The 18,915-nt window shown below is 37.5% G+C and overlaps 6 protein-coding genes across 14 annotated transcripts; 2 read left to right on the top strand and 4 right to left on the bottom strand.

The window, feature by feature from the left end:
* Positions 1-125: 125 nt before the first annotated feature.
* Dpm1 (Dolichyl-phosphate mannosyltransferase subunit 1) lies at positions 126-1,138 on the bottom strand. Its single transcript, XM_068295280.1, has 3 exons — positions 957-1,138; positions 676-886; positions 126-590 (listed from the first exon to the last, which is right to left on the bottom strand). Exons 1-3 carry the CDS (start codon positions 1,058-1,060, stop codon positions 180-182), a joined length of 726 nt encoding a protein of 241 aa, XP_068151381.1. The 5' UTR covers positions 1,061-1,138; the 3' UTR covers positions 126-179.
* Positions 1,139-1,220: 82 nt separating this feature from the next.
* Positions 1,221-3,733, top strand: LOC137581106 (protein-associating with the carboxyl-terminal domain of ezrin). The gene is made up of 2 exons (XM_068295279.1): positions 1,221-1,622; positions 1,681-3,733. The coding sequence occupies exons 1-2, from the start codon at positions 1,401-1,403 to the stop codon at positions 3,556-3,558; spliced, it is 2,100 nt and encodes a 699-aa protein (XP_068151380.1). The 5' UTR covers positions 1,221-1,400; the 3' UTR covers positions 3,559-3,733.
* Positions 3,734-5,345: 1,612 nt separating this feature from the next.
* On the bottom strand, positions 5,346-12,244 carry Not3 (CCR4-associated factor Not3). Of its 8 annotated transcripts, none has more exons than XM_068295529.1 (12): positions 12,110-12,244; positions 11,405-11,534; positions 11,044-11,165; positions 10,811-10,908; positions 10,323-10,472; positions 9,405-10,250; positions 9,012-9,105; positions 8,568-8,948; positions 8,293-8,469; positions 6,975-7,678; positions 6,692-6,901; positions 5,346-5,914 (listed from the first exon to the last, which is right to left on the bottom strand). In XM_068295529.1, exons 3-12 carry the CDS (start codon positions 11,066-11,068, stop codon positions 5,816-5,818), a joined length of 2,784 nt encoding a protein of 927 aa, XP_068151630.1. In that variant the 5' UTR covers positions 11,069-11,165; positions 11,405-11,534; positions 12,110-12,244; the 3' UTR covers positions 5,346-5,815. The 8 variants fall into 8 exon arrangements, with proteins under 8 accessions (XP_068151630.1, XP_068151633.1, XP_068151629.1 ...); XM_068295532.1 differs by having other exon boundaries at positions 11,044-11,162; XM_068295528.1 differs by having other exon boundaries at positions 11,405-11,552; positions 12,110-12,227.
* Positions 12,245-12,325: 81 nt separating this feature from the next.
* On the bottom strand, positions 12,326-14,250 carry LOC137581319 (transmembrane protein 53). Its single transcript, XM_068295538.1, has 3 exons — positions 13,404-14,250; positions 12,981-13,341; positions 12,326-12,924 (listed from the first exon to the last, which is right to left on the bottom strand). Exons 1-3 carry the CDS (start codon positions 13,736-13,738, stop codon positions 12,559-12,561), a joined length of 1,062 nt encoding a protein of 353 aa, XP_068151639.1. The 5' UTR covers positions 13,739-14,250; the 3' UTR covers positions 12,326-12,558.
* Positions 14,251-14,392: 142 nt separating this feature from the next.
* LOC137581317 (probable cytosolic Fe-S cluster assembly factor GK14772) lies at positions 14,393-16,307 on the bottom strand. 2 transcript variants are annotated; one of them, XM_068295536.1, is made up of 5 exons: positions 16,056-16,307; positions 15,909-16,001; positions 15,674-15,844; positions 15,187-15,610; positions 14,393-15,125 (listed from the first exon to the last, which is right to left on the bottom strand). In XM_068295536.1, the coding sequence occupies exons 1-5, from the start codon at positions 16,116-16,118 to the stop codon at positions 14,509-14,511; spliced, it is 1,368 nt and encodes a 455-aa protein (XP_068151637.1). In that variant the 5' UTR covers positions 16,119-16,307; the 3' UTR covers positions 14,393-14,508. The 2 variants fall into 2 exon arrangements, with proteins under 2 accessions (XP_068151637.1, XP_068151636.1); XM_068295535.1 differs by having other exon boundaries at positions 15,187-15,844; positions 16,056-16,305.
* A 111-nt stretch (positions 16,308-16,418) lies between these two features.
* On the top strand, positions 16,419-18,905 carry LOC137581318 (protein CNPPD1). The gene is made up of 4 exons (XM_068295537.1): positions 16,419-16,651; positions 16,715-17,023; positions 17,389-17,511; positions 17,898-18,905. The coding sequence occupies exons 1-4, from the start codon at positions 16,613-16,615 to the stop codon at positions 18,687-18,689; spliced, it is 1,263 nt and encodes a 420-aa protein (XP_068151638.1). The 5' UTR covers positions 16,419-16,612; the 3' UTR covers positions 18,690-18,905.
* The last annotated feature ends 10 nt before the right edge of the window (positions 18,906-18,915 follow it).

The following is an 18,915-nucleotide window of genomic DNA, read 5'->3' as shown; positions in this document are numbered from 1 at the left end:
AATTGTCTGTGGGAGACCGAAAGATCGTTAGAGGATCTAACTTAAAGATTAACTAAATTATCTAACCTAAAACGAAACTAAAGGCTATAACCTGCTACGAACTTATAACGCCTTCACATTGAAACTTTTTGTTTGTGGGTCACAATCAATATCAGGATCTAAATTTATTATATTTTATCTCAAGTCGTAGCAAATAAATACAGCAAGTTCTTGGCAAATTGCACGATTTCGGTGCCACCCAATTTGGAGGTACCATAAATGCGATCGACAAATGTTATAGGGACCTCGGCAATGGTATAGCCATGTTGACGAGCCCTGACCAACATTTCCATTTGAAAGACATAACCCTTGGACACACAGCTGGCTATGCATTTCTCTAGGACATCCTTCTTGTAGAGACGAAACGAACCAGTCAAGTCACTTGCATTGGGACGCAACAAGATCTGTGACAAAAAGTTGGCACCGCGTGAGATAAGCTTCCTTTTGAAATCCCAACCATAAACGCCGCCATCGCCGGCATAACGTGTGCCCGAGACAATGTCATAGTCGCCCTTTGCCTGCAGTTCAATGAATTCCGGAATGAATTTGGGCTACAAGGGAGAAGAAAACCAAAACATTTAGATAAATGTACACGTAGCCATGGCTATTGTTATCTATTTGCCGGCGTGTGCTCACATGATGACTCAAATCGGCATCGATTATGATTATAAAGTCTCCCGTGGCATGTTTAATGCCGTGTATGTAAGCCGTTCCGAGTCCCAGTTTTGCTGTACGGGGTCGCAAAACAATTCTGTCCTCACCATAGATTTTTTGCAAATCTTTAGCCACGTCCAAAGTGCCATCCGGACTGCCATCGTCTATGACAATCACTTCGTACTCGTAGCCACTGCAAGTGGAAAAGGGATAGGAAAATGTTTGTTTTGTTTAAGCTACGTGGTTAATGGAGAACTACCAACCTGGCCTTCATGTATTTGACAATTAGCCATATTATAATGGGCAAATTGTCCTTCTCATTGTAAGTGGGCAGCAGGATGCTGTATTTGTGACCATTTGTTGGCATTTTGTTTTGTTTTTCTTTATTTTTTTTTTTTTTTTAAATTGGATTAACAAGTGTTTCAAAGTGCCCAGGCGGCGCCACTAGGAAGCTCAAGTGTGGTCACACTTACGGTCCTAAATGGGAAGCAAAAACAAGTTGGCACCACGAAATGCACACCGTCTCCAGCTGATGTGGGTCAAGTATATTTTACACGTAGATAATGAATTGTAGTAAGAAAAAGAAAATATTTCACTTAAACGGATTGCTTGCTTTCACATTCACAATAAATAATAATAAATAGCTAGTGTGATAAAGAGAAAGAGAGGGAGAGAGTAAGAGACGGTCCCGGCAACCCAAAACAACAATGGGCAATGAAGGCAGTAAATTACAGGGCTTAATCATTGACAAAAATGCTGTAGAGGCCAATGATTTTTGGGCTTTATACAATGCGGAACAAGAACGAAGCAATACCATTGAAGAAGCCGTCCAAGGTGGCCAATTATTGTCTATATTTCAGGGCGAAATCTTGGTTAAAGGACAGCTGTGGAGCTCGAGTGATGGCCAACCCATAGAAAGGGCAATCAAGGTAGGAGTACTTGCATATATAAAATGTCCATCTAAACTTTAGCTTATAACTTCTTCAGAACTTGAAAATCTACCGCCATCCATATATACTGAAATACGTAACAACGTGGGAGAAATCGGGTCAAAAACATCTTGCCACGGAACGTGTAAGACCATTAAGTGATGTCTTGCCGGAACAGAGTGATATTCAATTGTGTCTGGGCCTTAGAACAATTCTCTGTAGTTTGATATTTCTCATAGAGAAGGCTTTGGCCAGGCACTTGAACATTGGCCTACAATCAATATATATTACCGACAATGGCAGCTGGAGACTAGCCGGATTTGAATACGTATGGAAGGGCCAGGAAATAAACAAGCAATTATTAGATTTGGCCATTAACACATTCCGCAAGGATTTGGAAATTAAAACAAATATAGAGAATTTTGAGCAATATTCATTTGCCTCGCTGTGCGAGCAAGTGCTGGACAAGTGTGGTGGACCCTTTGTTAAGGAATTTCGTCAATATTGTGTAACACACTTGAAACATCAAAACACACAACTGAGACCCAAATTATCGGCGGTTCTCTTGCATCCGTATTTTAACCATGAATTTGTCTTGATACACTCCTTTCTGTTCGAACTGCCATTGAAGTCCATACAAGAGCGTCAGGAATTCTTTAAAACATTGATTGAACGTCTCTCGAGTTTTGATGAGGAAATGGTGGCCAATCAATTGGCCAGCGATTTATTATCACGTATGGTTCTGCTTGATACCACCGCCCAGCACAGTGTCACACCGTTTGTTCTAAGAACTAAAACCACCACCACCAACAACACTAATACGAGCACCACTTCTTCTACCATGGACCAACAAACTGGTTTATTTAGTCCACAGACTTATGTCAAATATTTATTGCCTCATATACTAAAAATGTTTCGTTTAAAAGATGCCCAAATACGTATGATCCTATTGGATTTCTTTATGGAGTATGTGCGTCTGCTTAGCGATGAGCAGCTAAAGGCGGATATATTGCCGCATTTACAACTGGGCATGTGGGACACAAACGAAGTATTGGTAGCCAAAACTTTGCGCTGCATGGCCGATTTGATACCCATTTTGGGTTCCACGATTGTCTTGGGAGGCGAACGTCGACGCTGCTTCTCGGATGGACGACCACATTTGAATCCACAACTTTGGTCCGCGGAGCCCCGTTCAATTACACCCCTAATGAATGGTAATGGCTCAATGATAGATGCCGAGGATAATGATTTCATGGTATCTGGCAGTCCCTTGCCTCATTTAGAGAATGCAGCTTCATTGGCTTTGCGTCTAAGTCCCGATGGCGGCGAGGATGAGAATGAGAAACCGCTGGAGATTAACCAGACCTCCAACGACAGCCCCAGCAAAAGTAGTAGCAGTGCCAACTCGTTGACTCAACATGATGAAACTTTGGTGAACTTAACCGTTGGCGATGATGAAGAGGAGGCCTGGTCAGACTGGGACACCACCGATGAGTTGCAGCGTTTAAATGTGATCAAAGCACAGACGACAGCAGAATTGGAGCCCCTACCCGATCATCTAGAGACCAATAGCAGTGCATCGACACAGGCTACTCAGGATTCATATCGAACCGCTTGCTCGAATGTCACAAGTAAATCATCTGTTCCCACAACTCGCCAACCACTCATCGATGATCTCAATTCATTGGACATACAAGTGCAACTAACCACTCCCACTGGAGTGACGGATAAACCAGAATTTGATTTCTTCAGGGACATGGAGCCGGTCATTGACAACAGTCGCAGATCCAACAGTGAAACGGATATCGTTCAAGTAGATGCCAGCCGATTTGCTCATAGTTTGCCTGCTGACCACGAAGATGATGACAATAGCCAAAGTGGCTGGGCTCATGATCAGGACGAAGACGATGATGTCGTTTGGGGCACCACTTCTTAGTATGTTTTTGTGTCTTCATTTTTTGTAATTCCAATACGTTTTTAGCTGTAAGTTAATTTCTTTGTCATACAAAAAAAACCAAAAAATTTACCTGTAAAACTGGTCTAGCAATATATAAAATACAACAAAAGTAATTGTACAATAAAGTCCATATAATAATTGTATGTTATGTATATTTTGATGCATTTTTAATTAATTTTTCTCATTTTTCATGTTTTTTTTTTAAAGATTTTTCTCAATTTTTGCATGTTAAAACTATTTTTTTGTAAAATCGTTAAATATTTTTGTTTTTCCACATTTTTGTGTTTCTTATTTTAGCAAAAATGCTATATTTACGCAAAAACATTCTAAAATGTATGTATTAAGATTTTTGTGTTTTTTTCTTTTCTTTTTATTTGACTATTAATTATCAACATTGAAATGAACACAAAACTGAAAAACGAATAACAAAACTTAAAGCGACGAGGTGGCAAAAATAAATGGAAAATATGATGTTCCAGATGTTTCAGTTTTTAGTTTTCTCAGATGTTCTTCAATGCTCTTTCTCCAGAAAATTGGATAAAGTCAAATAGATTATTGGAAATTGGTCATAAAAATGAACAAATACAATCTTTCAACACGAAAGAATTACAATCTCCAAACATATATATCTATACATATATTTACATATAAAATGTCATTTCTAAAAATTGAAATTTTAAGCCACTTGGTTTTTTTTTTTTTTTGAACAGTATGAAGTTTGGGATTGTATTTGTTTTTCAAATTTTATGAGAATTCTAGGAAAAATCTGTTAAATTGTTTGTAAAAGTTGAGGAAATATTTCAAAATGTTATTGATGAGATAATGTTTGAAGTCCAATTAATCTCTATATATATATATATATACACACATATACATATAATCTAATTGGCCAGTGTTTGTCATTCATTCAGTAGTATCAGACTATATATGTACACATATAATTTTGTATTAAAATTCTGATATTATTTTGTGATAATAGACAATCAAACATACATCAAATTTGTTTGTTAAAAGTTTTCTTGTTTGTCCAAAGACGTTGAAAATGTTGTTTTTGTTGGTTTTTCTTTTATGCCACAAAACAAAACAAAAAGTATTTACATATATGAACACACTTTGTCCCAGAACACCCGCCGATGAATTAAACAAAATAAAAAGAATCAAATTCAATGAATACTAAAACAAGTTTTCAACTATTTACTCACGTTTTGTTTTGTTTTTTATTTTTTTGCTTAAATTTAAAAAATGTTTTTGTGTTTACGCATAATTTGTTTTGTATGCTCAACTTAATCAATGATCTTAGTAACCGTAATTACATTATTAAAATTAAATAAGATCAGCTGAAATTTGTTTTTCCCTTTTGCGTTTCTTCATCTCTCATCTACTAAAACTAAAACGCAAAACGCATAATAAAAATCGGTGCGCTAAATGTTAAATGTTCTTTAACGTTCATGTTTTATGTTTGCTTTTGTTTTCTTGTTTTGTTTTTTCTCTTTTTTTTTTTTTTTTTTCTTTGCCTTGTTTTTTTTATAATTAAAAAGTATGTACTCCACTTGGCTGCGGTTTTTTATACAATATGCAAAATTCTATATATAAGTATATGTGAGTGTGAGTGGATGTGTTTGGGAAGGGATGAATGTTTCGGATACAATGGGAGGGTGGGAGAGGAAGAGAGGGGAAACATTGATCGAACGCTATGCGATATAGAAGTAGACATTGGGTGGGTGGAGAGATTTTGCTTCATAATCTTCTTTTTCTCTTTTTTTCTCTTTCCTTTGCCGTGGCAGACAAAACAACGCGATAATCTTATATATGGGATGGAGTGTAAGTAAAGAAAATAGTCAAAATTTTTTTGTTCATAAAAAAATCCAAAAAAAAAGTATTGAAAACGTAATAATAAACAATGAAACATTTATATAAAAAGAGCATATGTTTTTTACATGCATTTTCCGAACAAGTATCATACTTCATTTGCTTTTCTCGTTTAGTTCTTCTTTTAGTTATTCCTTTTTACTTATGCTTACGGCTTGCTCTGCTTTAACGCTTTAGTTGGTTTTTATGGGAGTTTTTCTTTGTGTTTGTGTGTGTGTGTGTGTGTGATTTGTTTGTGTTTTCTATGTTTAAATGTTATTTGAATCTTTATTGTTTTTGAATGGTTGGTTGGTTGTTTTGTTTTGTATAGTTTTTCTCCTCTCAATTAGACACAATTAACTGACAACACACAGCAATCATATTTCCTTCAATTCAGCTCCTTGTCTTCTAAGTACTTGTATTCAAAGGTAAATCCCTCCTTCTTGCGCTGACTCCATTTCTCATAATCAAAGTAGATGTACGTACCCTGCAAACAAACAAAAAAAAAAAAAAAAAAAAAAAAAAAAAAAAAAACCAAATGGTTGAAAAAGTTAGCATAAAGTTTGCACATTTTTTTTTTTTTTTTTTTCTTTGGCATGTATGTCACGCATAGAAGGAAGTCTCGAAAAAAGATCCTATGAATTAACTAACTATAGTTAATTGATTGTGTCTTTCATTTTAAAGTTCAGATATATATGTATAAATCAAACTAATCTTAGATAGTTGCCCTTATTTAACTTTTTGAAGTGTTCTTCTCCTTCGAAATAACTACAACAAAATTTAAAACATTCCTAGAAACGTTTTTGATTTCAGATCAAAAGTTTTTTAACATTATTATCTTCTTTATTCCAACAACTAATTAAATTTTATAAGATAAATTCGAGATTCAGATTTTTCATTATGTAGAAAAATCTGTAAAAAACACAATCTTTTTGGAACAGCCAGAAATTTTGAAAAAACAAGGATTTAAGCTAAGAAACTGATAAAAAATTCTTGATTAATTCGCATCAGTTTCTTGTAATTGGGGTAAATCGACTTCGGATATCAAAAAGATAAGAGGGATCAAATCGTTCTTGAGCCCGCCAATTGTTTCTGAACTGTGAAAATTATAATTGATAATAAATAATTAAGCAATTATATTAGCTTGACAAAATAGCTACACTTTATACTGTATATGTGGCTTGTGGTTCCTTGTTCTACACTAAATCAAATTCCTAATTTGCTCAATTTTAGCACATCATATTACCACCAATTTCTTACTTACCTGTTCGTAATCATCGTTGATAATTTTCGGCTCTTCGTGACGCTGAAACCACATCATGTATTTCGTGTGGAATCGCCAGCTTTGCTTTTTTAATGCCTTGGCAGCCAAATATTGAGCCTTGGAGCCCTCCATATAATAGAATACAAAGAACAATGTCTCCGTCGAGAGTCGTTGATAAAATTCAACGGTATCGTATATGGGCAGCTGTGACTGAATAGAGAAAAGTGGTGAAAGAGTATGATGAATGGAATGATCGTTTCATTTTTCTAGCCTATATGCTCACTTGGGGATAATGCGCTGGAGTTGGTACAGGTGCACGATGGAAATATGTTTGCAACTTCTCGGTATCCATGGGCTGTGGCAGGTGATAGTAGGCGGCCTCCATCATTTGGAATTGCATTTGATGTTCCTTCTGCAGGGGCAATGGACCCAAAGGCGTCACACCCAGCAGCGGAGGTATATGCGCCTCTTGTTGTTGTTGCTGCTGCTGCTGTTGCAATTGTTGTTGCTGCTGCTGTTGCTGTGGCGTCTTGGTATTACCTCCACTTGGTGGCTGTCCAGCGGCCGCATTAGCCAGATTCATGAGTCCACTGCCAGCTGTGGGTCCATTGCTGCTGGCTGCTGCAATGGCAGCTACTGCGGCTGCTGCAGCTGCATTCTGTTGCTGCTGTTGTTGCGCCGCAGCTGCTGCTGCTGCCGCCGCTGCCGCTTGTTGTTGCTGTTGATTGGCAGTTGTTTCAGTACTAAAATGCTGTTGAAGTAGCGTTTGCTGTGTCGTCTGTTGCTGCTGCTGTTGCCTTGTGTCTATGTTGCTTGTCGCCTGCTGCTGTTGCGATTGCTGCTGTTGTTGTGGGTTAAGAGAAGTGTTGTCGATCACAGATCGATTGATGGCTTCCTGTGCCATGGTTTTTAATGAAATTGATTCAACGGCATTACTATTGCTGTTCTCGCTGCTGCTACCGCTGCTGCCAATAGACACAGGCAGGCCTAGAATGTAATGACATGAAACGTTTAACCAATAAATTCCTTCAGTATTTTAAAAGTTTAGTAGAAAATATAGAAAAAGGAAAGATTTAACTTTGTTGAGTCAACAAAAAAAAAACAACAAAACAAAAAATATTTTTTTCAAATCTTTCAAAATCAGGAAAACCCGAATTTGATTTGAGAAGAAAAGCTATCTTAATGTATATTTTTTAGACCCCAATAAATTCTTATTGAAAAGACACTAGATCAACACGTTACCCTATTTCGATAGTTTTTAAAAATTTTGACTAAATGACACTGTTGTTGTTGTCTGGTTTATCTACTCTATATTAAAAACCGATACGATATGATAACCCTATTTATCCCGTAGGTATGTGTAGTATGTTTAACCAACTAAGCCCTAGTCGTAGGCAGATGTCTCTTGTCTTCTGTCATATTGACAGAAATTTAATGTTCATTGTGGTAGGTCAATGACTTGCAGACATTTGACCAAAACTAAACTTTACACAAACTGTTACTGGAAACACTTAGTTAACCTTTTGGAACTCAAATTCCTATATATAGATTAAGTCATAGTATAAATATAAACACAGGTAGAAGAATAGTTGTTAGTTTACCATTTTGTATATGTGAGGAATTCGTTTGAAGATTGGATAATTGCGTCGCCTGTTGCTGCTGCTGTTGTTGTTGCTGCTGCTGTTGCGACTGTGCTCCGGCTCCTACAATGGAGGCTACTGTGGGTGCTGTTGCCTGCTGCTGGGGCTGATGCAACACAGGACCATTTTCCAGTAGTGCTACAACAACAACAGAAAAAAAGAAACCGAAAAGATAAGTAAAATGGATTATTTTCGTTTTTCCTCTCCCGTGGAGAGTGGAGAATGGATTCCCTTACATGTATTGTGTTTTGCCACCGCCGCAAATGCAATTGTCGGTATTGCTTGAATCACAGATTGGCCTTGAATGTTACTGCTACTTGTATTCGTTGCCGCTGATCCGGATCCTGTGCCGGCCGCTGTTACTGCTGCTGCTGCCGCTGCTATGCTAGCAGGCGTTGGGGCATGCGGCTGCACGGCTGGATTGTGACCACTGGCTGTTGATGCTCCCGCACTACCCGCACTTGAACTTTGGCCACTTGCACTCTGTGTTGAACTGATAGCAGCAGATGCGGCAACCACTGACGCAGCCGTTGGCAGCAGTTGCTGTGGTGTTTGTTGTTGTTGCTGCTGCTGTTGGCTTTTGCTGGGCGTTGAGCTGACAATCTTATTGACTTGAGCTGCAGAATAAGCAAATGATCAAATATTTTCTCCTTTAAGGAAGCAAAAGTATTTCCACTTACTATCACTACCCGCTGGCGCCTTGACCGTTGCTCGCACTGGCGTAGGCTTAATGAGCTGCTGTTGTTGTTGCTGCTGTTGCTGCTGTTGAGGTTGCTGTATTGATCGAAAGAAAAATGAGAAATTTTTCGAAATCCAATTCATTTTATATTTTCTCTAATTTTCTTATCAATTGCTTTTCGTCTTATTTCGTTGAAATTTTTATATGTTTAGATTAAATAAATATAATGGAATCTCAGTAAATGAAAAACAAATTATTGAACAGAAATTTGAAATAAAATGTGAAGTTTGATTCATGAAAAAATGATTAGCTTGATAAAAAATTTTATCAAAATTTCTATTCGAATATATTCAATTTGAAAAAGAAAGTGGTCTGAAGGATATGTGGTAAATACCTTGGGTTTGCTGCTGGCGGCAGCACTTTCGCTATTTTTTCGCTTTTCACCACTGCCCGGTGCCGATGGCCCACTGCTCGCCGCATCCGTTGATGTTGTTGCTGAGGATGAAGTTGCGCTGGTATCGCTCGCATAGCCCACATTATTGCCATTCGATTGGGCTGCAACTGCTGCTGCCGCAGCCGCCGCCGCTGTAGCTGCTGCTTGTTGTTGAAATAGCGCCGCTGATGCTGCACTGCTGCTGCCGCTGCTACTGCCGCCGCCGCTGCTTGCACCGGATGGCAGAACTTGCTGCACCGTAACTGGCGATTGGGATGGACTACCGCCGGAGGTAACACTGCTCGGGGAGCCGCTGGTTTCGTTGCTATTATTACTATCCGTTGTGGCCGTGCCACTGAGTTCGACCTCATCGAGTCCAATGATATCATCGTAGATAAACTCATTCTCCTCAAAGTCCGGCTCTTGCGACGAATCAATATAGTATTCGACATCATCTTTAATTTTATTCACCTGCTCCGCTTCGACGCCATCGTTATCGAGTAGCCTTAATAGAGTTTCCAGCTTAGTTATGTGGAATTTATGTCGATCTAATTTGCTTCGCAAATCATCCATACGCTCCTGTTTATCCCTATCGAGTCGTTTCTTTTTGCCAGCTAAAAGTGATTCAATTTCACTTTCATATTGATCGATTTGGATTTGCAGTGAACTAATTGAGCTGGTTAACCAATTGCGGGCATCATCCTTTATCCGCTGCGCGGGATCCATTTTTTGTGCGGCGCCCAGACCCTCCTTGGAATACGCTTTGGTTTTTGTTTCACGTTCAACCACTTTGAAGCGTTCCATTTGCTGAGAAATACAAACACACACAATTTGTTTAAGATCATTTTCAACTTTACAATAGATTTTGTAGATATTCACCGTTTCTATGAGCCTTCGGTTCTCAAGCAGCGCACTTTTATCCTTAATCTCGGCGGAGGCGATCCATGATTTTATCTGATCGCGTAATCGCTGCAATTTCTTAATTTCTTTTTTGAGATCTGCCTCATATTTCTCTTGCAGATGTTTTTGCTGTAAAAATTTAAATGGAAAAAAAGAAATTATTATACAAATAAATAAATTGATTGCATTATGATTCAAAGATTGTTCAAATACCAAACTTAATAGAAATAATTGGGGGATTTAGCAACAAAAAACTTTTACTTAAAACTGCAACAAAGTTTCCTTGATTATCACAGAATATTACACAAAATTAAAGCAAGAGATCAAAGTTATACCGATGTAAACAAATCCAAAATATATTGATTCTAACTTCTTACAGGCAGGCATTATCTCTAACTAGTTAATGTTGTTCATTTCTTTAAATAAAAGTGAATTTGAGGTCCCATTAAATCACTCAATTATCTCACCTTCTGGTTGGTATTTGTGGCATTGTGTACTTTTTTCCAAATATCCTCGAACGTTTCGACGCCTTCGGCTACTTTTTTTAAACATCGATCGATTTCCCCTGTAAAAAATGAAATTATAATATATATATGTAACAAATTTTTACACGTTTGAACTGTTGGTGAATCAGAACGTCTCCAATTCTTGTGTAAACACAGAAGAAGAAAACATCCCATTAATTTTCTTTTTAGCTTACCTTGCAGTTTTCTCGTCGCAGCCATGGCTATGTGTGCTCTTGTGGTCTCTGTTGGTGCAAATAGTCAGACATAGTCGGCCGCCTGGGCAGGATTAGGTTATCCTCCAACTCGATAGAGTCTACTGCAACAAATAAATAAATTGGACACAATTATTAGAGACACATACACTCTGTTATACACACAGTTAACAAACACACACACAAAATGCTAACACACAGCGTGGCGGCTAAAGTATCTTTATTTGTTGTTGTTGTTGTCTTTGTGGTTTTTGTTGGATCTCGGACGCCTTGAAGGTAGTCCATATTTTAGTTTGTTCATCTGTTAGAATTCTACTTCGAGTTTGGAGATCTGTTGATTTACCTTAGATTTGTGGAGCCAATTCTCCAAATGAAACTTTTTTCGTTTCCTTTGCTTCTCCTCTTCTTGCGTGGATTTCGATTTTTTTTGGCTCTCAGTTCTTCGTCTGCTGGTACTGCTATTTGGTGGAGGTCTATGAGGGGAATGGACGCTGATATATATAGGGATTTCTTGTTATATTCAAGATGAATTTAACATTTAGTTGTTGCTGGGCCTTAATGAATAATTAGGTTTATGCATTAAATACATTAAATAAACGCTTAAAGATTTTTCGCTTGCTATTTATTCTCTCTCTCTCTTTCTCTTTGCACCTTCCGCCATCTTTAGGGATGCAAAAAACTATCGATATCAATTTCAAGAAATAAAATCGATAGTTCGTTTTATTTAAGAAACTGCATTGACAATTAAATTCTTCTTTTTATAATTGTGTGTATTTTAACGACAAAGTGATGTAGAATTTTTAAACAAATTTTAATGTTGATAAACCTAAGTATGCGAGTTTTTCTTGTTCCGGAATCGGACAACTAATCGAAATAATTTTAAGATAATTTACTTTATCCTTTAAAATACCAAGAAATATCTCATTTTGACGATTCATTAAGCGAAAAAGTATATTATTCTTTGTTCAAACTAATTTTTCCAGAAAATTTACTTATCCACCTATATTAAGTAGCGACACTTCTGCATTCACGGTATTACTTTGCTTACCTCTTTCAAATTTATGTTAAACTGTAAATTATGTCTTCTTATGAAATTAATAAACATTATGTATTTATAAAATAATCGTGCTTTATCAAACACTTTAAATTTTTCTTTTTCACTATAAATTTTGTTTTTTTTTTTTTTTTTTTTTTTTTTTAGCACAAAACCTGACGCTCGGGCCAGTGACATAGCTTTCAGCTAATGAATGTGACAGCAACGAAATTTGAATTCTTAAAATGTTTCCGTTTTTATTTGCAATTTGCCTTTGACTTCAAAATATATGCTTAGATTTTTAAATTCGTTTCTACATTAAAGCCTTTTTTTTGAGAGAGAGTTTTGCAATAATTTAGATTAGTTAGTTCGAATATGTAAGTTTTTTTTGGTTGTTTTTCCATTTCTTTTTCGTTTTAGTTGTGCTTTTCCTTCGACTCTATCACACACTTGCTTTTCTGCTTTTAATCATACTTAAGATTTGACTGCTGATAATGCTGCTGCTGATGTTGTCCCAAGTCGATTTTATAGGCGGGCATAGCCATACAGTTTCTGATAAAATTGCATACACATTGGACATACTGTTTGGGATATTTCGTAAAGATTTTCACATGCTCGGCATCTTCGAAACAAACAGAGGACACATCGATTCCCTGATCCCGACGCAAGCGTATAAATTTCTCCACATCTCTATAGGGTATGACCACGTCACCCTTGGAATATAAAAATAATTGTGGATATTTATTGGCCTCGTTTTTTAGCTCACAAAATGGACTAGCATGGACAGGCGGAGACTTGACAAAGAGACTCTTAAAGGCGGCAAACGATTCCTGAAACGAAAATTTGTCAATGGAGATAAAGTTCAGCATGATCATTCCACTCTTACCTCAACAAACCACATAAGACTGAGGGTCAATGTAATAGCCAAAGCTGTCAGACAATTGCAGCGTTTCTCTCGTCCATAAATTGCAGTTATGGCTCTATATAGACCCAACATACGCCGTTCTCCTGGAGCTGAATCAAAGATAACTCCGCGCACTTGCAATGGGGACTTGTGCTTCACAACGGCCAAGTTAATATGTTGATACAAATACGCTCCACCATTCGAAAATATGTGAAAGATCAAGGGGTGAGCATCAAAATTCATATCTTGTATTAATTTTAATATTTTCTCCCCAATTGGTATCATTTCGGAGCGTTTCCAAAACAAGGTATCCACCGGAGCCGTATAACGTACGGTAATGAGACTGCAAAAACCAAATTGTTAAATAGAAAATCTATGCCCATTCAGGTTTGCATTTGCTCTCACCCTCTTTCCTCGTAGATTTTGGAATATTTCATTAAATACCGATCCTGACAGCCAGCCCAACCCAATAGCATGACAATGGGCACATTATTATCCTCATTGTCATTGGCATTGAGCAACACAAAATCATTTTCGGCCGATGGTTTAGGAAATTTTATGAAATATTCCAGTGCATCCTCCCGTTCGCGCCTGAGGGCGGCAGCAGTAGTAGCCACCGCCGGCTGAAGCTGGTGTCCACTGGTGCTCGACGTCGGAATGGTGGCCGTTGCTCCATACTGAGAGGCCATATCATCCGTTGTTAGACCATACGGATGTGTTGAGGTCGTGGGCGATGTCATTGTTGCATTTAAAATTTTTAAATTTGGGTTAAAACTCTTTTACACACACTTTGCATTAAGTTTGTGTGTTGTGTGTCGTATAGATTAAAATTAATTTTTTTTCCGTATATTTTTGTCTCTTTGGAATTTTTCTTTCCTGTTGTTTTCTCCCTTTTTTTTTTCTTCCTTTTGGGATTTTTGCTGCTTGGTTACGCAAAGCCTACTACCAGGATACGGATATAGCCATGCGCCAAAATAATTTCGTTTCGTATTGATTTTGTTTTAGTTTGTTTTAATTAAAAAAAATTTGTCAACGCTTTTGTTTCTAAGGACGACACATCTGACACTTTATTTCATTGATTTTTTTAGTTCCTTTTCCCATTCGGGCGCCGATAACAAGGCTTGACCTTCCTCTAGTCCAACAGCAGTGTAATAACAACAAAAACTACGGAATAACAATATAGGAACGTGATTCCTGCTGCAGCAACATGCCGCATTCCAAAACGGTGACCGTTGCGGTTGCCGCTTCCAGTCGTAACCAGCCGCCTCAGGTGCCACAAAAAAACTATTGGGTTGGACATGCGCACTCTTTGCCAAAGACAAAGACAGGAACTATACTGCCAGCAAGGACAATTGAGCAAGGGCTGCATACATTTTTGATGAATCAAACAAAACTTTTGCATTGAAACAGTAAAATATATACAAATCTTTATATATATTTTGTACACTTTTGCATCCTAAGAACTATTAACAACAAAATATTAAAAAAAAAAAACCCATTTAGAATTACCTCACCATTTGATATTCAGAGCTGTATTAAGTTTCTCCACTGCATGATAACTGGTATGGAGTAAATCATGTGATTTATCTGTATGAGCACCATCTAAGAAATCACCATAGATGTCCTTTGTATGGCTGTTATCTAGCTGAGAGATGGGTAATTTTTTATACAATTCCTCCAGCTGTTGGGTTAATTCGCGTACATGTTGACCCGTGGTGGGACGGACCTGGGCTCCACCATTGATGCAACCCGATGGACAGGCCATAACTTCAACAAAATGATAATTTGCACCTTTGCCACGTTTAAGTTTCTGCACTAGATTCTGTATATTACGAAAACCATTTGCTATGGCAAATTTCAAGACTGTCTTATCATCTTTCTCGAGACTTATTTCACGAAAATCTCGATTTCGCAATTGTTTGAACTTCAATTCATTGTCGGTGTCTTCGCTGTAAAGTTCTTTGGCTGCATATTTGAAAATATGCTCTGCATAACCACCAGACATGGTGGCCTCATGGGCCCAAATCATAGATTCCGGTCTTTGATCCGTCCATGGCCAATCGAGATCGACAGGTTCATGCTGTGACAACGAACGTTCATCTTCCATCAGCATTTGTTCGACTTCAACTGAAACGGAAAAGTTGAAGAACCATTAAAACTTTCCCTTGTGAGCCTTTCCTTTACATACTTGAGGTAATTACACAATCCACATCACGCGAACCATTGACTTCACTGTAGAAATCCTCTCTAGAGGCCTCAAGTTTCTTGTCATAGCAAGGCATCACCGTAGCATGATAAATCCTTGATCCTGGAACATTAAATTTTTCTGCCAGAAAATGTTTGACCAGCACTCCCATTATCTGTTGAGGTGATCGTGTGGTAGCTATATAAGGTAATATAAAATTGCCATGGGTCTTCTCAGCATAGCAAACCCAACCGGGGCAAGAGGAACTAAGCATTGTTAAATCTTCTTTATCACGAAAACGTTCGACAAACTCTTGCCGGCACTCAATTAAGGCCAAATCATCGGCCACCTTTGTGCATAGAACATAATCTGCTCCCAAATTTCGAAAATATCCAGACAAATGTCGTGCCGTTTCCTCCACACTCAACTGATAGCGGTGAGCCAAACTTAATATTGGTTGCATTGATATGGTAAACACAATGGTACGCACAAGATCATTATCTCCGGTAGCCTTAAGTTTTTGATTCTCCCGCAAGACTTTCAGCAATTCCTCCTGACTCTGTTGGGTAATTAGAACACCTTCGGCGGAGGTAATGCATCCCGAACAGGCTAGGCAATCTTGTAAGGTAATCTCTACTTTCTGTAACTTTTGCTTGCCGCTCTAATAAGAAAAATATATTAACATATAAGTATGTATCAACAGTTGTCCATAAACATTTACTTACTTCCGATTCCTCATAGTAGCCATCCTCTTGTACTGTGATTTTGGCACCTGTTTTTGACTTTGTCTTATCTATAGTCACGGGCTTAATGCATTCCTAAAAGATGGATAAAGTTAATTGGTCTTATTTCAAAAGTTTTCTTCTTCTTACCTGTGAGGGTGTTATGAAGTCGTCTAGATCTGTGAGCTGAAGCGCTCCGCTGAACCTCGACATGACTAGTAAGTCTCTTTATACTAAACTAAATGGCAAGGAATTATTATTTTTTATCAGATTTTTAGTCGGAAAGCCACTTGGGCACGCAGCGAGATAACAAAAATTTAACAAAAACATATAAGTAATGGCAACGCCGCGAACATGTGAATGGCATGACTAGAGATGGAAGTTATTGAAACGATAATATCGTTATATTCTATTGTCAATTATAATGGCTTTACAAAAATTAAAATTGAGAAAAAAAAAACGTTGGCCATAAACAAACAATACTTCTAAATTTACAAAAATTATAAAATAGAACAAAATGAAAAAACTTTCCTATTGACAGCAAAACAGAATCAAAGTACATCCAGCCCTGGTTTTACATGGAGTAGAATTTACGTTGCCGTGCGAATTACAGTTATCCGCGTGGGCAACAAACAGAGAACACAATAGAAAAAATTAGAATAAATTGTATTTTCACTTGTGAAACACACACCTCACACACACACAGGATGGGGCGCAGCAAATTCGTCCCAAATCCAAACAAAAAGGTTCATTCAATTGTTAAATACTTTCCATTGGATAAAAAAAGTGAAAACTTTGTAAATTCACAGGTGATGCATCATGGCGAGTATATAAATAGGATTCGAAAGACTCTCTATTATGGCATGAATTTGGACATGGATACGGACTCGGACTCTGATATGGCTTTGTCCTTGCCCTTTGCCGAGTATGCAGCAGAGATTTTCTCTGAGCCGCATCGTGGGCATTCTTTGCATCGTTTAAATTGCGTTACAGCTGGCAAATTTCAAGCCACACCTTGTTCCCTTATAATGGCTCTCATATATCTGGATCGCTTGAATATCATCGATCCGGGCTATTGTTGTAGAATCACGCCACAGGAATTATTTGTACTGTCATTGGTAAGTGTTTGCTTCTCATCATCATCATAGAAATCACGCGGCGGGTGCTATCTCTCTCTCTAACCTGTTGATTGATTGATAACCTGCTTTGAACGCGCAGTATCATCAACACACACACACACATATATATATATATATATGCGTATAGTGGCGAGATATGAGTCAAGGTGTTTCAATTGTATAGTGACATTTTAATTTTAATTCAAAATAAACAAACAATTGTTGAAAACTTCTTTCTTGCAAGTTTATATAATGACTCATTTAGATGCCCAAATTTGCATTGCTTACACTAACAAACAAAATATTTTTTTTGTGTTTTGACGTCATGCGGTTATTTATATACATATTTTGTTATTTGTTTTCAGATGATTTCAACGAAATTTTATGCTGGCCATGATGAACGTTTCTATTTGGAAGACTGGGCAAAAGAGGGCAACATGACCGAAGATCGACTCAAGGAGATGGAACTTGAATTTCTAACGGCCATTGTAAGACTTTAAAGAAACAAATGTTCTAATGAGCTATACGTATCTATATAAGCTATATGATATCCTTGTCTGAATAGCTTCAATTTGCCCCAAATCGTTTCGATTTTTTAAGATTAACTTTGTCCCACTTAATAAGTCTTGCTGTGGTAGTTGCAGTTTAAATGTGTAGTTTTAATCAGCAGCCCAAGATGAGTTTATAAAGCCAAGTTCCTTACTATATCATATTGGTCCCACAGGAATACTTGACATCAAACTAGGATATTACCTGATGTAGATAATAAGCTGTGTTTCTGTTTAATTAGATTACAATCGAATAGCTATAAAAAACAATTAGGCCTCAATCCTGGCAATGATTCTAAATTTGTGATTATTCTCTTCTATTTAAGGACTGGAATATATACATATCAAATGAGCAATTCTTTGAGAAACTCAATACTGTGGAACGAACGTTGGCGGAACGTCAAGGCTTACGGCGAGGCTGGTTAACATACAGTGAACTGGTGCAACTGTTGCCCGATTTTGCTTGGATGAAATTTATGCTGAATAACATAGCGGTCCTAGCACTGAGCTATGCGGCCAGTGTGATAACCATAGCCGGAGCATTCTTTATAGCCAGCCAAGTGCCGGGCACTTTGTGGTACCGTACGGCTAGAACGACGGCAACTAGAAATGAAACTATGGCCAACAGCAATGCAACAAGTACCATGACAGTAACCACTCCAGTTGATTCAACAAATGCAACTCAAGCTGCACCAGTTATAATTAACCATGAGATTACATCCGATCCATCCGATGCCAACGAAAGTTGTTTGCGACTCAATGTTGAAGAAGAATTAACAAAATTGGAGCAACAATACTGTGACGAGGCTAGACTGAGCGAGCGGGAACGCATTCGACGTTTGGAAAAACCTGCACCTAATCATCCGCTATTTCCCGCCGATTTTGGCAAGACTGCAATATTCACACATCGGGATAATGCTCAAAATTGGCTCAACATCAAGTCGCAATACAGTGATGTAGGAGGCGGTCTTGAACATCAGAATCCTTTCCCTCTTGGCCAATACAACAATCATCATCTACAACAACACAATGCTTCTGTATTTTGGCAATTGCTTAGCGATGCTATGCAAAATTCATTTATAATCCGTTGGCCAGAGTTGTGGCCCAAATTAATTTAATAACTTTATTAATGATAAATTGAAAAAAGAAACAAAAAAACAAACAAAAACATTTTAATTGCACATTATGTTTTAAAACATTTTCTTTTCGATTTCCCAACTGTTTTTAACTTAATGCTAAGCCAATCCAAAATGGCTGTAAACCTGTAAAACTAAAACGAAAAAAAAGATAAAAAATTTACGAAAATAAAACCTTTATATATTTTTTCAAACTTACTTCAACACA

Source organism: Drosophila tropicalis, unplaced genomic scaffold (assembly GCF_018151085.1).
Source record: "Drosophila tropicalis isolate 14030-0801.00 unplaced genomic scaffold, ASM1815108v1 contig_845, whole genome shotgun sequence".
Classification (NCBI taxonomy): Eukaryota; Metazoa; Arthropoda; class Insecta; order Diptera; family Drosophilidae; genus Drosophila; species Drosophila tropicalis.
This window is presented reverse-complemented; position numbering and strand designations above follow the sequence as displayed.

Coding starts and splice junctions, on each gene's coding strand:
- Dpm1 (XM_068295280.1), bottom strand. CDS start 1,060: ATGCCAACAAATGGTCACAAATACAGCATCCTGCTGCCCACTTACAAT. Junction 887..956: donor GTCAAATACATGAAGGCCAG/GTTGGTAGTTCT, acceptor TTCCACTTGCAG/TGGCTACGAGTACGAAGTGA. Junction 591..675: donor ATGCCGATTTGAGTCATCAT/GTGAGCACACGC, acceptor TCTCCCTTGTAG/CCCAAATTCATTCCGGAATT.
- LOC137581106 (XM_068295279.1), top strand. CDS start 1,401: ATGGGCAATGAAGGCAGTAAATTACAGGGCTTAATCATTGACAAAAAT. Junction 1,623..1,680: donor CCATAGAAAGGGCAATCAAG/GTAGGAGTACTT, acceptor TAACTTCTTCAG/AACTTGAAAATCTACCGCCA.
- Not3 (XM_068295529.1), bottom strand. CDS start 11,068: ATGGCTGCGACGAGAAAACTGCAAG. Junction 10,473..10,810: donor CCACAAATACCAACCAGAAG/GTGAGATAATTG, acceptor AAATTTTTACAG/CAAAAACATCTGCAAGAGAA. Junction 8,470..8,567: donor GGTGGCAAAACACAATACAT/GTAAGGGAATCC, acceptor TTGTTGTTGTAG/CACTACTGGAAAATGGTCCT.
- LOC137581319 (XM_068295538.1), bottom strand. CDS start 13,738: ATGACATCGCCCACGACCTCAACACATCCGTATGGTCTAACAACGGAT. Junction 13,342..13,403: donor AAAATCTACGAGGAAAGAGG/GTGAGAGCAAAT, acceptor TGGTTTTTGCAG/TCTCATTACCGTACGTTATA. Junction 12,925..12,980: donor GTCTTATGTGGTTTGTTGAG/GTAAGAGTGGAA, acceptor TTTTCGTTTCAG/GAATCGTTTGCCGCCTTTAA.
- LOC137581317 (XM_068295535.1), bottom strand. CDS start 16,118: ATGTCGAGGTTCAGCGGAGCGCTTCAGCTCACAGATCTAGACGACTTC. Junction 16,002..16,055: donor ACTTCATAACACCCTCACAG/GTAAGAAGAAGA, acceptor TCCATCTTTTAG/GAATGCATTAAGCCCGTGAC. Junction 15,845..15,908: donor GCTACTATGAGGAATCGGAA/GTAAGTAAATGT, acceptor TTTTCTTATTAG/AGCGGCAAGCAAAAGTTACA.
- LOC137581318 (XM_068295537.1), top strand. CDS start 16,613: ATGGGGCGCAGCAAATTCGTCCCAAATCCAAACAAAAAG. Junction 16,652..16,714: donor TCCCAAATCCAAACAAAAAG/GTTCATTCAATT, acceptor GTAAATTCACAG/GTGATGCATCATGGCGAGTA. Junction 17,024..17,388: donor AATTATTTGTACTGTCATTG/GTAAGTGTTTGC, acceptor ATTTGTTTTCAG/ATGATTTCAACGAAATTTTA.